The sequence below is a fragment of the Merops nubicus genome, unplaced genomic scaffold, assembly GCF_000691845.1.
Source record: "Merops nubicus isolate BGI_N331 unplaced genomic scaffold, ASM69184v1 scaffold1566, whole genome shotgun sequence".
In the NCBI taxonomy this organism is placed as follows: domain Eukaryota; kingdom Metazoa; phylum Chordata; class Aves; order Coraciiformes; family Meropidae; genus Merops; species Merops nubicus.
Genome location: NW_008616722.1, coordinates 30,763 through 44,098, shown reverse-complemented (window position 1 = coordinate 44,098; position 13,336 = coordinate 30,763). Strand labels below are relative to the sequence as shown.

General features: G+C 38.0%; 1 protein-coding gene across 1 annotated transcript in view; it reads left to right on the top strand.

The window, feature by feature from the left end:
- The window catches only part of LOC103775448 (high affinity cAMP-specific and IBMX-insensitive 3',5'-cyclic phosphodiesterase 8A-like), a 121,964-nt gene that overhangs the window by 83,885 nt on the left and 24,743 nt on the right, over positions 1-13,336 (top strand). Inside the window, exons 4-10 of the mRNA XM_008942899.1 lie at positions 3,421-3,456; positions 5,845-6,035; positions 7,198-7,254; positions 9,614-9,671; positions 11,134-11,222; positions 11,464-11,542; positions 13,154-13,291. Coding sequence (XP_008941147.1) covers positions 3,421-3,456; positions 5,845-6,035; positions 7,198-7,254; positions 9,614-9,671; positions 11,134-11,222; positions 11,464-11,542; positions 13,154-13,291 — 648 coding nt within the window. The remainder of the gene's footprint in view (positions 1-3,420; positions 3,457-5,844; positions 6,036-7,197; positions 7,255-9,613; positions 9,672-11,133; positions 11,223-11,463; positions 11,543-13,153; positions 13,292-13,336) is intronic.

Genomic DNA, 13,336 nt, shown 5'->3' with positions numbered 1-13,336 from the left:
GAGTACTTAAAATGGCTGCAATGGCTGTTTAAGTATTTAAAGTAGCCTGGAGTTGATTATCTGCTTTGTCTCTAAGCAGAGGGTATAAACACTTGCAGCTGCAGTAACTGAGCTGGTGACTGTAATTAAAGCTAACTAGTAGCTGCTGACCTGCTGCTTGCTATTACAGGCATCTCTCCCTCCCCAGACCTAGAGGAACTGAGCTGCAGCTATTGTGGAACTTGTACTAGCACAGATGAGCCAAAAGGGTTTGCATTTCCAAAACCCTGAGAATTGGTTACTGTTGGAAATGATTTAAGCATTTAGATGTCTTTGAGACCATGAGCTCTGGTGCCAGGCTGCACTCTTGGGATGGTTTCAGTATGGGGCTGCAAGGAGAGCAGGCTATGCTGTCAGGAATCTGCATCTGTTTGATTTGGTCTAAGGCTCCAAGTTATAGGCTGACCTTTAAGGTTATTTGGCCAAGGAAGGGTTTTCAAAAGACTTACATTTTTAGTCAGAGTGCTTAAAGTGTCCTGGACTCGTGTCTCCCCACAGTCACATATGCTGTACTTACTAGTGACGTTTGCAGCAGCAGTTCTTTGGCGAGGGACCTAGCTCTATCCCAACCAATTCCAGGAACCTACTGGTTCAGCCTCTGTCTTCCCATGCGCTTTCTTCCAGCTTTGTGCTTGCCTGGAAGGATGTCACGTGCAGAAGTCATGTCTGTCCATCTGACAATGTACTTGGGTTCTTGTTTTACAAGTAGGAGAGAAACTTCAAGGAAGAGGTAGCAAAAGGTGTGAGTGGATAAAGGCCTGTTTCTGCAATTACTATACTTTGAGTTTTGGCTAGGTTTGATTTTGTTACAAGCTTGAGGCATTAGAGGTATTTTTAAAGCTCATTTAGTTCACTGATAGTTGAGAGTTTCTGCTAATCCATGCCAAAGCCTTGATTTTTTGACACAGTACTTAATCAGCATGTTACTTCTCAGTCCTACCAGCGGCACACAAAAAGTTGAAATAATGAATCAAGTTATTTGAACAGATTTCAATAGGATTAAGAATTAGAGTTCACCAAAATTTTCCATCTGAGCGGCAGCTTGGGGTTTGTTGTTCTACTCAGGACAGCAAGTTAATGTGTAACGACAGTTTATCTCATTTGGGTAGTGCTTGTAACTTAAGCTTAAATGGTGCATAAACAGGTATTTTCAGGGTACAAATGGCCACAGTTTTCTGGCAGAATTTCAAACTCAAACCTTTAAATGCTTTGATGACTATTCATTCACAACCTTTTTAAGAGAAAGAAGCATCTGAAAAGCAGTAACTGGAATTACTGGGTTTAAGTCATTTGTTAAAATTCCCCTTGGACTGGGACTGATAGTCCAAGGGCTGCTGGCCTAATAGATGAGATTTTATATACCACTAAATGCCAGTAAAGTTCAGCTCTGGATCTGAACCTCACAGCTCAGTCCCGTCTCTTGGGACAACTGGAAAAACTTGCTGCTTTATGCTAGCAGCTGGAGAGTACAAAATAAATGTTTCAAAATTTAATTTGAAGTGTGGTTATGGTCAGAGAATCGACTGTAAAAATGTATCTCCTAATCAATAGATACGTTCCCTCTGTGTCCTTCAGGCGTTTCGGCTGATCTTACTGATACAGGACAAGCAGTCACTACTGACAGTGCTGCAAGCCCAGTAGCACTGGTGCAGAGAGCTGGATCCCCCCCTGCTATGTGCAGCAAAAGTGTTTGCTGTTTTCTAGTGCAATTGGATGATAGGCCACAAGGAAGAGTAAAGCAGCTTGATTTTTTCCAACTGAAAAGAGATTTTTGGTCTCAAAATTAGAGAAAATTGACTGGAGTGTATTTAAACTGAGCTGATCTGATCAGAATGACCAAGGGTAAACCTGAAACCCCCTTATGCCACTTTGACATCAGCTTTTAAAGGGCCTTTTAAATAACACAGGTAAACACTGTTTCCTGGCTTGTTTTTGCAGTCACTATGTTGCCATTTTTCCTTGTCTTGTTTCTTGCTTATTTAATGTGGCAGTGATAATTTCAAAGTTGATAAATAAATAGAATCGCACATGAGAAACTCTTGAGGGCTCAGCAATGGATCAGTATAAGGTCATAGAAAGAATGGCGTGTGTCATTCTAGAAGATTTTTCTGTGGGACATGCTGATGGCTCTTTAAAATTACTTATTGGAAAAATTCTGGACTGCAAAGCAACAAATCTGATCTTCAAGTGTAGTTTTACTTCAAAAAAAAAAATTGTAAAAATGCCACCTTTGTTTTCAGCAGGTCTTTTCTTGTATGAATCCAGATATCTTCCATACACTGCATTGCCAAAAAAATTTTCTTCTGCTTTTTTTACTCCAGTTACCTGTGAATAGTCTGTGTAACTCCAAAGACCATTTGTTTCTGTTTCCCACTTTGAATTGGGAGCATTGTTATTCCTCTTAGTTTTCCTTTCTGAGACAAGAGGTGAAAAATATTTAAGCACATGAAAGTGCAGATAATTGCCTGATGGGAATTCCCGAAAAGCCATACCTGTGTAGTCCTCTTAGCATCTTCCTCTGTATTTATGTGTTTAACTACTTTAAAAAGTCCACCTCATACCAATTGAAGAGTCATTCATGTTCAAACTTGATTAATGATTAATTGTACCGAAAAGCAGCAGCAGTGCTTCTGGTCCTGGGCCTCCATCCCTGAAGTGACACATGAGAAGGAAGGATCCCGGCCCAGTTGCTCCATCCTAAGCTAAACTGTTTGCCTTTGTCACTCGAACAGAATCTCACGTGGGAATGGCTGGCATGCAGAAACCATGACATATGGCAGCATTTTTTTTAATACATGCATCGTTAACTACAAATATCTGAGTTCTGAAACCTTCCCTGGAGAGGCTGGGCAGGAAGGAAGGAATGCAGCAAAAAGCTCTGGGAGAAATTACATTAGTGTGGTTTTATAGCACTCTTGGGCACCTGGTATATGTGAAATTCTAAGAACACAGTTATGTATTTTTGTGTTTATTCTGGATATTTAATTCTTTTCACGACTTTTAAGAAAAGACAACTTTTTAAACACTTCCATGTTTTGGAGAACAGCTGGAGTAATACAGAAGATACAGAAAAACAGCAATCTGTTTACCGACCATTCATGACTAATCCATTACTTTATGTTTAAAATAACAATTAAAAAATTACCTGATGTATAGCTTGTGGATTTCTAACTGTGTTAATGCAGCTTAGCATATAAATTTACAAAAGCAGAGTAAGACCCTCATGAAGAAGCAGCCTCACAACAATAGCAATATCTCTGTAAGACAGTGGTAAATAAGAAATAACTTCTGTAACCAAGCTAATTTTTCCTTTTCCCTATGTGTATTTGTATTAATAGCATCCCTTCTCATTTCTCCCAGGCACCGGTAACAGATGTGCAGTTTGGCCCTATGCGACTTCATCAAAATCAACTTCAGGTAATACAGTAGTTCAAACTGAAGCCTTAACTTCTGAAACATCACAGATGTTAGCTTAAAATTTATGACTGGAATTTTTTGGCATAGTGGTCTTCACAGAGCATTTTTGTCAATGGATAAGGTGCACCTTAGAGATTTTTTCCATGACATTTAACGTGATATCCTTCAAATCTTGCCTCTTTTCTACAACTGTCTCTCAGCTCATAAAAATACAGCTATCTGTAGTTCTTTCTGCTTTCAGTTAGCTTGTAATCAGTTTAGTGTGTGCCTTTTTTTGTATTTTACTGGTAGTCAATTCTTAACCAACATTTCACCAAAATGATACTAAGCCAAATGTCCTGTCAAGGTCTGTTACACCAGTGTTGTTACTCTTACCGCACTTGCAATATCATCACTAAAGATACTAAGTGAGCTTGGCAAAGTATGTTTTCTTGTTATTCATTGTTGACTGACATTAATTCATCCTCCTTTACCTCTTTATTAATAAAGGTTGTATGTCAGTTGTCCCCTTATTTTGTCTGGGATGAGTATGAGGTTTGCAGATACATGACTGCCTTGGACTTCCTCTGAAAATTCTCTTGTATCCCAAGGTGTATTGAACCATTAATAAACCAAGATGTTCCCCAGTCAGTAATTACAAAACTCCTGAGTGAAAGTAATCTGGAACTTCTAATTTAAAAATGTCTGTCTTCAAGAACTGCAGTTCTACATTTCCCTGAGCTGTTGCTGGGAGAGATAGCAGTATCATCAACCATCAGATCTTAGGACAGCCTCATGCAGCTGTTCCTCAATTGTAAATCAGAAACATTCCTCAAACATTTCTGCCCCCTTTATAGTTACTAATGATTATATCGCTTTTGTCCAGCCATAGACCACTCTAAAGTCCTACAGTTTATGTTGGTAATATAGCTGGCAGGTATGAGGGAAGGAGAAGTTAGACTGTCATATTTGTGCCAGAGTCAATCATACAGCTCCGAGCTGCTGACTTTCTGTGCTATTGCTGAAAACCATCCTTCCATCCTTCATGTTAGAAATTAACTTCACTAAATATAGCCGAGGCTATGACATGTTTTTGCAAACAGTTTTGCAGGTTACTATAAAAGGCATCTAAACTAAATGAGAACAAAATCCTTCATTCTTACAAAAATATGCACTACATGGAAATGTTAAGATTTACTGGTAGACATTCCACCAGCCTGGTCCAAAGTGTAACCAGCACTGGAATTCCTAAAATCACCCAGAAGATGAAACAGCAGTGGCATGTGGTGTGGGTTACACATGCGCCTCCTCATTGTTTGACCCAAGCATTTATCTGAGTGTGGTTTGATTAAATTACTGAAAAATTGGTGTCTTGGGACAATAGACCAAATGCTGGGTTAGTTATCCTTCTTACCCAAAAGGCTGCATAAACTGAGTCATCCACAAAATCAACACTAACATAAATCTATAGTCTGCCATTCTGTATATTCTTTCAGACAAAAAAAGTTTTCTTTTACAAAATATTATCCCGAGGCAGAGCACAATCACATCAGTGAGAGTCTTCCTTGGCAGACTTTGTTTATCTCCTGTACCATATTCAATCCTAGAATTTGAAATATATTTTAGAAGGAATTGGGCCTTATCCTACTTTGAATTTGTAGGCTTTGTATTGATTTTAAAAAGGCTCAGAGAGATTAATGTTATTGGCAATTACGCGGAAAGTTAGGCCAGAGCAAATACTAGCTCATAGATCTGACTTCCAGCTCTGGATTTCAACCATTATACCCTCCTGTGATACAAATCCCATGGCAAGCTTTGCATAGGAGTCTCATGGGGATGTCCTCCATAGACAGAGGTACTGCTTATGGTTTCAGTCTCCTGTGGGTTCATCTTGACCAGCCTGCAGTAGTTTCCAGAAACTCCACAGTGTAGGCTGCATACAGTGCTTTGGGGAATTAGAATGAGATGAAAGGGAAAGCACATTTTTCAGCATGCCATTGAATCACTGTTAAATATTAATTCACACAAGGTGAACTATGGCTTTTTTTTTTTTTTTTCTGGAATATGATCCTGGCAAAAAAAAAAGAAAACCCTAGAAAACAGTTGTGAGTGAGATAATTTCAGTGAAGAAAAGTAGACTCGCTGTTATTTCATGTACACTGTCTGAAACATAGGCATCTAGTCTCAACTGGTTGCCTATGCTCTCTTTGTAGCTAATGATGAAAGAACCACTTCCCAAACTTGTTCATCCCATGTGGTTACAAATGGCTCTGGCAGACTTTGATCCACTTTGAAACACATAAATTATAAACAATTAGCAATAGTTTACAGAAAGCAGTTCTGTTAAAAACAATGGATTAAGCCTTGGAAGACTTGTTTGTAACGATTCACTGTCTTTCTCAAACCCAGGTACTTTTAGTGTTTGCCAAAGAAGATAACCAGAGTAATGGGTTCTGTTGGGCATGTGAGAAAGCTGGATTTCGATGTAATATTGCAAGGACACCTGAGTCTGCACTAGAATGTTTTCTTGATAAACACCATGACATTATCATTATTGACCATAGACATTCCAGATACTTTGATGCAGAAGCACTATGCAGGTAAGCATTCAGTGTAATTAATGCTTAACCATATGGTTAACACATTATCAAAGATTTATTGCTTCTGCATAACCATTTTATAAAATATATTGAAAGTTCATTTGTTTTTTTTAAAGATGTCCACTGGCAGCATCAAATAATGTTACCTCTTTACATCTGATAGTTGCAGCATTTTTGCTCGTGTGCTAGGGTATCTGAAGCTCAGTCTGCTCCGGAGCCACAGTGTGCAAATGTCTTGCCATAGTGAACTGTTGGGGTTTTGGTTGTTTTTTTTTTTGGTGGGGTTTTTTGGTTGTTGTGTTCCGTTTTGTTTTGTTTTTCCAGATACCTGGTTCCTTGTTTGCACATTAAATTAACTGCAAGGGACATATGTGCCACCAAGCAATGTAGTGGATACATTCACTTCCTTAGTGCTTTTGATTTTTTGAAACATCACTTGCTGTTGACTAAATCCAGATGCAAATAGGCAATGTTTTGTGTGCACGTTTCCATACCTACAGCATTTGAAAATCTGTTATGAAGAGCAAAGTTGCAAACTGATTCCAAAAAATACTTGCATAAACTGCTGTAAAGTATGAAAAAAGGGGGAAAAGATTTGCCTTTCTGACTCTCTTGGGAATGTGTCTAGACTAAACAACAGTCTGTGGGGTTGGGGAGGGTCAGATTATGCACTCTGCTTCAGTGTGGTGGGTTCAGGGCACTGGGACAAACGCTCTTCTCCTTGCTAAACTACTACAAGTAACTAGATAAGATCTTTGTCAGGCAAAGACTAGATATCAGTGCTGTTCTTCTTGTTACATGTTTACCATTCTGTCCCAGAATAAAGTAAAATGCTCTTTAAATAGTGAGGCCAAGTCCTTCAAACAAGTCCATTACATGCCATTTCAGAGGGGAGAAATTTTGCTATTCCTCCACTGAGCATATTTGAGGTTTAGGTTAATCTACCTTCTCTGTGTCATCTCTTTCATGGAGTCTCAGACACAGCTGGATTTATTCTCCTTTCTTAGTGGTGCAGCAAGCTTGGGATTTTATTTTTGTTTTGTTGTTAAACCCTTTAAAAGAGACATTTTAAGAAAAGTACTGTGTGAAGATTCTGTAAAGCCATGTTTTCTGAAATGTGAGCTTTAAAAAATATTAAATCGTCTTGCTTTTTTATTTAAAGGTCTATCAGAACAACAAAACCCTCAGAAAATACAGTCATTATTGGTGTAGTACGAAGGTAAATACTCATATCTTTACTTTCCTGTGATCAACAAAATGTAAATCTTAGCACTAGGAGAGTAAATACTATGTTAAAAAACTTGGATTAAAGTTTCGTACTTTGCTAATGATAATGTGTTATACCATATAGAGCTTTCACCATCCTTGACCACAGGACTGGGACAGGATTTTTGATTTCTAGTTTCTGCTAGAGAGATCTCACTTTGAATTGTTTTGCTTTGTTTTGTTTTTCCCCCTCTCCTGATCACTAGAGGCTTTAGGAGTATGTTTCAAATAACCTCTGCAACATCATGTACAGAACTGTGGAACTGCCTCATAGCTCTGTACTTTGGTATTAAAAAAAATAACGCTTTGAGCCTTTCTTGATCTCTCTTTCAGTTTGATTAATCTCAGCAGAAACAGAAAATCTGTTGAGGTACAAAAGAAAGGTGTAGAACAATTTGATCAAAGTAGCATGTGACCTTAGAGGGTTCAAAAATAAACATCTCTATGACATCTCAGTAATGTAGTGGCATATGCTTTTTTCCTCCTCCTCCATCTGAAAACATTACTTATGTATCACAAAATAATGTAAAAGTAATGAAAATGCAATATATTTAATGTGAATTCACATAAATGCAAGATAATTTCCTGAAAGTACAGTTTTGGGAATGTCAGTTTCTCAGAGAACATTTATTCTGAAAAACAGTTCTGAGGTGTTGAAATTTCCCATTAAAACCCCTATTTTCCACCACTATCTCTAGTGAACAAAAGAGTCTAGTTAAACTTTTCAAGGAATTCCATTGTGAATATTATGTTTTCATGCCAGGAAATCTTCTGATTATGGTAACCACTGCTTCTGTAATCAGAATTATTTCTAATTGAACAAACACAAAAGAAAAGAGAAAAAAAAAAAGGAGCAAAAGAGCAAACAGTAAATCACAAGCTTCTTCATGTACATCAGAGAGAAAGACACCTGTGGTTCTCTGGGCCCGCAGTTCCTCTCAAAAGTGAGGAGATCCTGGAAGCTGGGCTGGCTGACTCACAATTAGGACATTGCTCAAAAGGGGTTTTTCCACACAATTCATTTTTGCCTTTTCAAAATGTTCACGTTTAATATTTGGACAAGATAATAGGCCCCTGCAGTGACAATATCTCAGAAGCTTGGGTTCTCAGACTTTTCAGATGTGTCTGGAAAGGGCACACAGAAGTGAGTTTGCCTTCCCCTGTGAGGACTGAATTGACTGTGTTCAGGCCCCATGTGCTAAGCACCAAGCGTTCTGGAATCGCCGTTTGGGATTTCACAGACAAAGAACTTTCACGCATTTCCTTTCTTGCTGCAAGAAGCATATTTGTGAAAAAGCCTGACATTTAGCCACTAGCATATTGGAGGGTCTTTGCCTTCATTTTCTTGCAGTTCAGTTAATTGTCTTTTGGGGATTTTTCCCCTGCAGAATGCCTGTCTTCTTTCTTTGTCATTCTGGGAGGCAGCATTACCAGAGAGCTGTCATGAGGAATGGGGAGATTTCTTCTGACAGCTGCCCTTCTCTCTGCTTAATCTTGGGCAAACCTTGTACTTTAGTAGGCATCATTCTCTTCAGGCCTGAGAAGCAAGTGCATGGAAAACAAAAACTAGAGGTGCCATAAGAGTCAAGATTTCACACATAAATAAAAACTATTGTGCCATCTGCTAAACTTGACCAGCTTCCATCTGCTCATTTACAGAAACTGAACATAACAGCCTTTCTTCCTGATTCCAGCCATACATTCTCGTATGTTGGAGTGTCTTTTAACAGTATAGCCAGGCTTTTCAAAATTATTCAGATATCTCATTTTAGCAGCATGTCATCCCCAAGTGACCTACTAGAAGGCACTGGGTAGGCAACACTGGAAAACCATCCTCATTCAAGCATCTCAAGTTGCCCACCTGAGATTGGGCACGCTCGGATAACAAATAATTTTCTAAAACTTTGGCCATATAGACTTTCAAGTGACTATGACTGTGATCTTTAACTAGTGGCAGAATAAACAACAAAGAATCCAGTACTGAAAAAGGAGTAGTCTAACAATCTAGTAATTAATTTATTTTCTTGAAGCATTAGGGTTTTTGTGCTGTGAGCAGCTCTCTGATGTGATGTAAGCAGCTCATTACATGCAAAAAGGAAATTAACATCTTGGCTCGTCCATGCCAAAGATGAAAGCTTATAAAAACCACAAAAAATGTTTATTCATGTATCTATCTACTCATAGATATATAAGGATCTAGCCATATTATCCTTTAATTTGGCATCTAGTGGACATGTATGTCAATGGCTTGTGAAATTTGGTCTCAGTTGATGACAGAAATAATCTCTGACTTTATCATCCTTCTTTAAAAGGCATGCTGATCGTGAAGAGTCATCAATATTGCCCCTGATCTCTGCTGGCTTCACAAGGGTATGTGTCTTTTATACTCTACTAGGTTGCTCTGACATTCCAAAATTGTCATGCAAGAAACTACCCAGTTTGTGTCAGTAAATGTCAGTCTATGTCAAACTACTGTTTGTGTCAGTAATCCAACCTGTAAATCTTAGCCATGCTGCTCATTTTTACATATATCCCAATTCTGAACTGCCACACGCCAGCAGAGTTAGAATAATGCTGACTAAGTAGGTGGACATTCTCAGGAATACAAGAAGTGGTGCTGAGACTTTGCTACTTTAGAAATTTATTTCAGAGTAAGTATATGATGATCTGCTTGAAAGGATAACATTGACAAAACTGACACTAAGGGACTCTAGTAGAGCCAGAGAGCAGCTTGCAATGAGCAGTGGAATGTGCTGTAGGAAATCTCTTCTGTCAAATGCCAATTCATATCTTGTGCTAGGCCTCAGACACTGTCAAGTGCTATTATCTATTGTTTGGAGGCACCTGAAAAGTATTACATTGAATCTGTTCCTTGGCAACTGCTCCAATTAAGCAGGAAAGGTGCTTATTAGTGCATCAGTTAAATGAATTCCTCATTGCATTAATCTGACAATGGAACAAAAATGTGTGTGATTTTTACGGTGTGATTCAGAGTATTTGGTTGCATACTCACCAGATTTTTTGCTATCCCATCACAATCCATTTGCACCTATTTTCTTATTTGTAGTAAGGTCCTAATACAGGAAATGATGGAAATGCTAGCCTGAAAATAACTGTATTTATATGTACACAGTCACTCCAGTGGGCACCTAAGTAATCTGACACAGGTTCTGAGTTATTTATGGATCAGATCCTTGGAGATGGGACTAATAGCAAAGTGCAGAAAATTTTGTTCACCAGCCTTGATGTGGTGGCTTACCTCTGACAATCAACCCTACCTCCCAAACTATCAGTGTCTGTGGCAGTTTAGCATGAACCAAGACTTAACATTCAGGTTCATACCTGATAAATATGAGATGTTTTAAAAAAAATCACAAATACTGAGCTCATTCCTATACATGACCCAAAATAAAATCTGGGGTATTAGCAATTGAAAACTCATAATAATCTCAATTTTTGATGACTTGAGACACAATGTAAGTTGTTTTACTGTTATTGAGTGTGTAGCTTGAAAGCATATAACTTCACTGAAAGTAGATAGTTTTATATATTGATCATGCTGACAATCACAGAGAATAAACAGATTGCTTGAACCTCATTGCTGTTGAGGATCTGTCACCTTTTAAAAATGCAGTAACTAACTAGGTTACTAGCTTCGGGACTAGTAAAACTAGTCAAAAATTAATATTCTCATGTTACTTGTGTTACAGCATGTTAATTTTTGGCATACCTACTCCTTTTTAGTTCTTCATTAAGCAAAAGAAAACAGACCTTCATACCCTTGAGTAGAGAAATGTGTATTAATTAAATACTTTTAATCTTTTATTTGCAGAGATATGTAGAAAATTCTAATATAATGGCTTGTTACAATGAGTTGATTCAGCTGGAATTTGGAGAGGTGCAGGCACAATTCAAACTAAGGTAATTTTACCAAAAACATGATCAATGAAAACATGCTAATTCAGCCACAGCCTTAAGAGAGTATTTCTTTTGCTGTACTGTAGTTAATTATAGAACGTCAGTTAGCTGAAGAAAATATGTTAATCATTAAAGTAAAATGTTATTCAGTATGAGTTGAAATACCTTATTGCCATATACAATAAGAAATACGTGAATTAAATGTAATCAGATGTGCTTTTTTTTTTTTTTTTCTGGTCTCCAGGGCATGCAATTCATTATTTACAGCATTAGAGAAAAGCCAAGAAGCCATTGAGATCACAAGTGAAGACCATGTAATACAGGTTTGTTCCAGTTATTTTTATAAGTACAGAAAATTGCTCTATGGACTGACTGTATTTTATTTCATCCATTATTACATTTGGTTTTCTTAGAGTACAAGAATCTAGCCTAACTTCTAAGCTGCTAAAAAGATTGAAATTAGTTTAGCTCTAAAGTAGAATTTTCTCCATTTAAAATATCTTGCATAAATCAATTTAAATTTAAGGGAGATTGTTGTTTTTAATGAACAAGGATTTAGTCTCTTGGGTTTATTTTTTCTAACGTTTCTTTCATATCATGAATGAATGCAGCCACTGGCTTGTATGCATTCTTTCCCCAAAAGACTGTATGTTAGTTTGATGCTCTTGAAAAGCAAATCTAATTGATGTTGTATTTAAATAAAGGTAGTACACTTTTTTTCCTTAAATCTGATACTGTTTGATGCAATGGAATTCCTGGGCCAACTGTTTTTTAATCTGATCTTCTCTTAAAAATTTCTTTTAAAAAAGCAAAAGAAATTGTGCTTAGGTTTGCAGTCCTGAAAAAATCATCTTTAGAAGCCCAGGGAGTTAGTTCATTCCTAGCTATGAAGCCTGTGGGGAGTGATTTTATTACCAGTAAAGAGCTTGATTCTAAGCCTCTGGAAGCTATCCATATAAATTGTACCTCCTTGACCCAAATCTTGACAATGGCAGTTTCTTTAAAGATGTGCTCCCTTCATCCCTTTTACAAAAATAACAGATTGCATCCTGAAGTTGTTTTAAATATATTTTTTCAGACCGAATTTTGTCCTTCTGCTAAAAGCCCCAGAATATGAGAGACCTGACATGTGCAAGAGTCGTGGAGCTCCAGGAGGCAGGGCTGTCTCACACGGGGGGGATCTTTCTGGAAGGAAACTTTAGGGGGGGAACCTCTAGAAGCAGAGGGCATCCAGCAGCACCCTTTTAATTCCTGTCATATTGAAACACTAAGTTGTGAGGCATTCAGATGCTGTTATGACAGGACCTGTGTCTGTAACTCATCTCACGAGAGAGTGGTGAAGGTGTGGGCCATGGGTACCAGTCTCCAGCTCTGTTAGGCAAGGGCCACAAAATTGTGGTGAAATGCAACATTCAGTTCGGAGAAGTTGTTTCTTTATTAGATTTCACTTCTGCCAGTCTGCTCGGCTGGGCTTTGCCTGGACAGGGGAATGGTGATGGTTTGCCCTTACCCACTACAAAATGATGAATTCGTCAATAGATAAGTTTAATATTCCTGTGGTATCCCACCATCTAATCTGTGATTTTTTAGGAACACTGAGGTAGGTTTGAGGTTTCTTGGTTTGAGAACTGAGAGCTCTCTTTCAGGAATTCATGTTGTCTGAATGAAGTCTGTGGATATGCAATACTCAGCTGTTTCCATAACTTCCCTCTCTCTGCTCACATGCACACACTCTGCACAACTCTGCTTGTTTGGACGTTCCTGTTTTGCTTCATGAATTAGAAAAAGTAGGCATCTCTCTCAGGAGCAGTACACACAGAGGTTTATTTCAGACTGGGATAGACTTCTCTTGGCTAAGCAAATAGACAAAAGGGAATTCTGTTGTTCTTTAAGTATTCTGCTGAATGGTTTTTTTGTTTGTTTTTATTTCACAGTACGTCAATCCTGCTTTTGAAACAATGATGGGCTATCAAATAGGTGAACTAATAGGAAAGGAATTAACAGAAGTGCCTATAAATGAAAAAAAAGCTGATTTCCTAGATACTATTAATTCCTGCATAAAGATAGGAAAGGTGAGTAATGTCATTGTATCACTTACCATTTGCTACCTGTGAGAA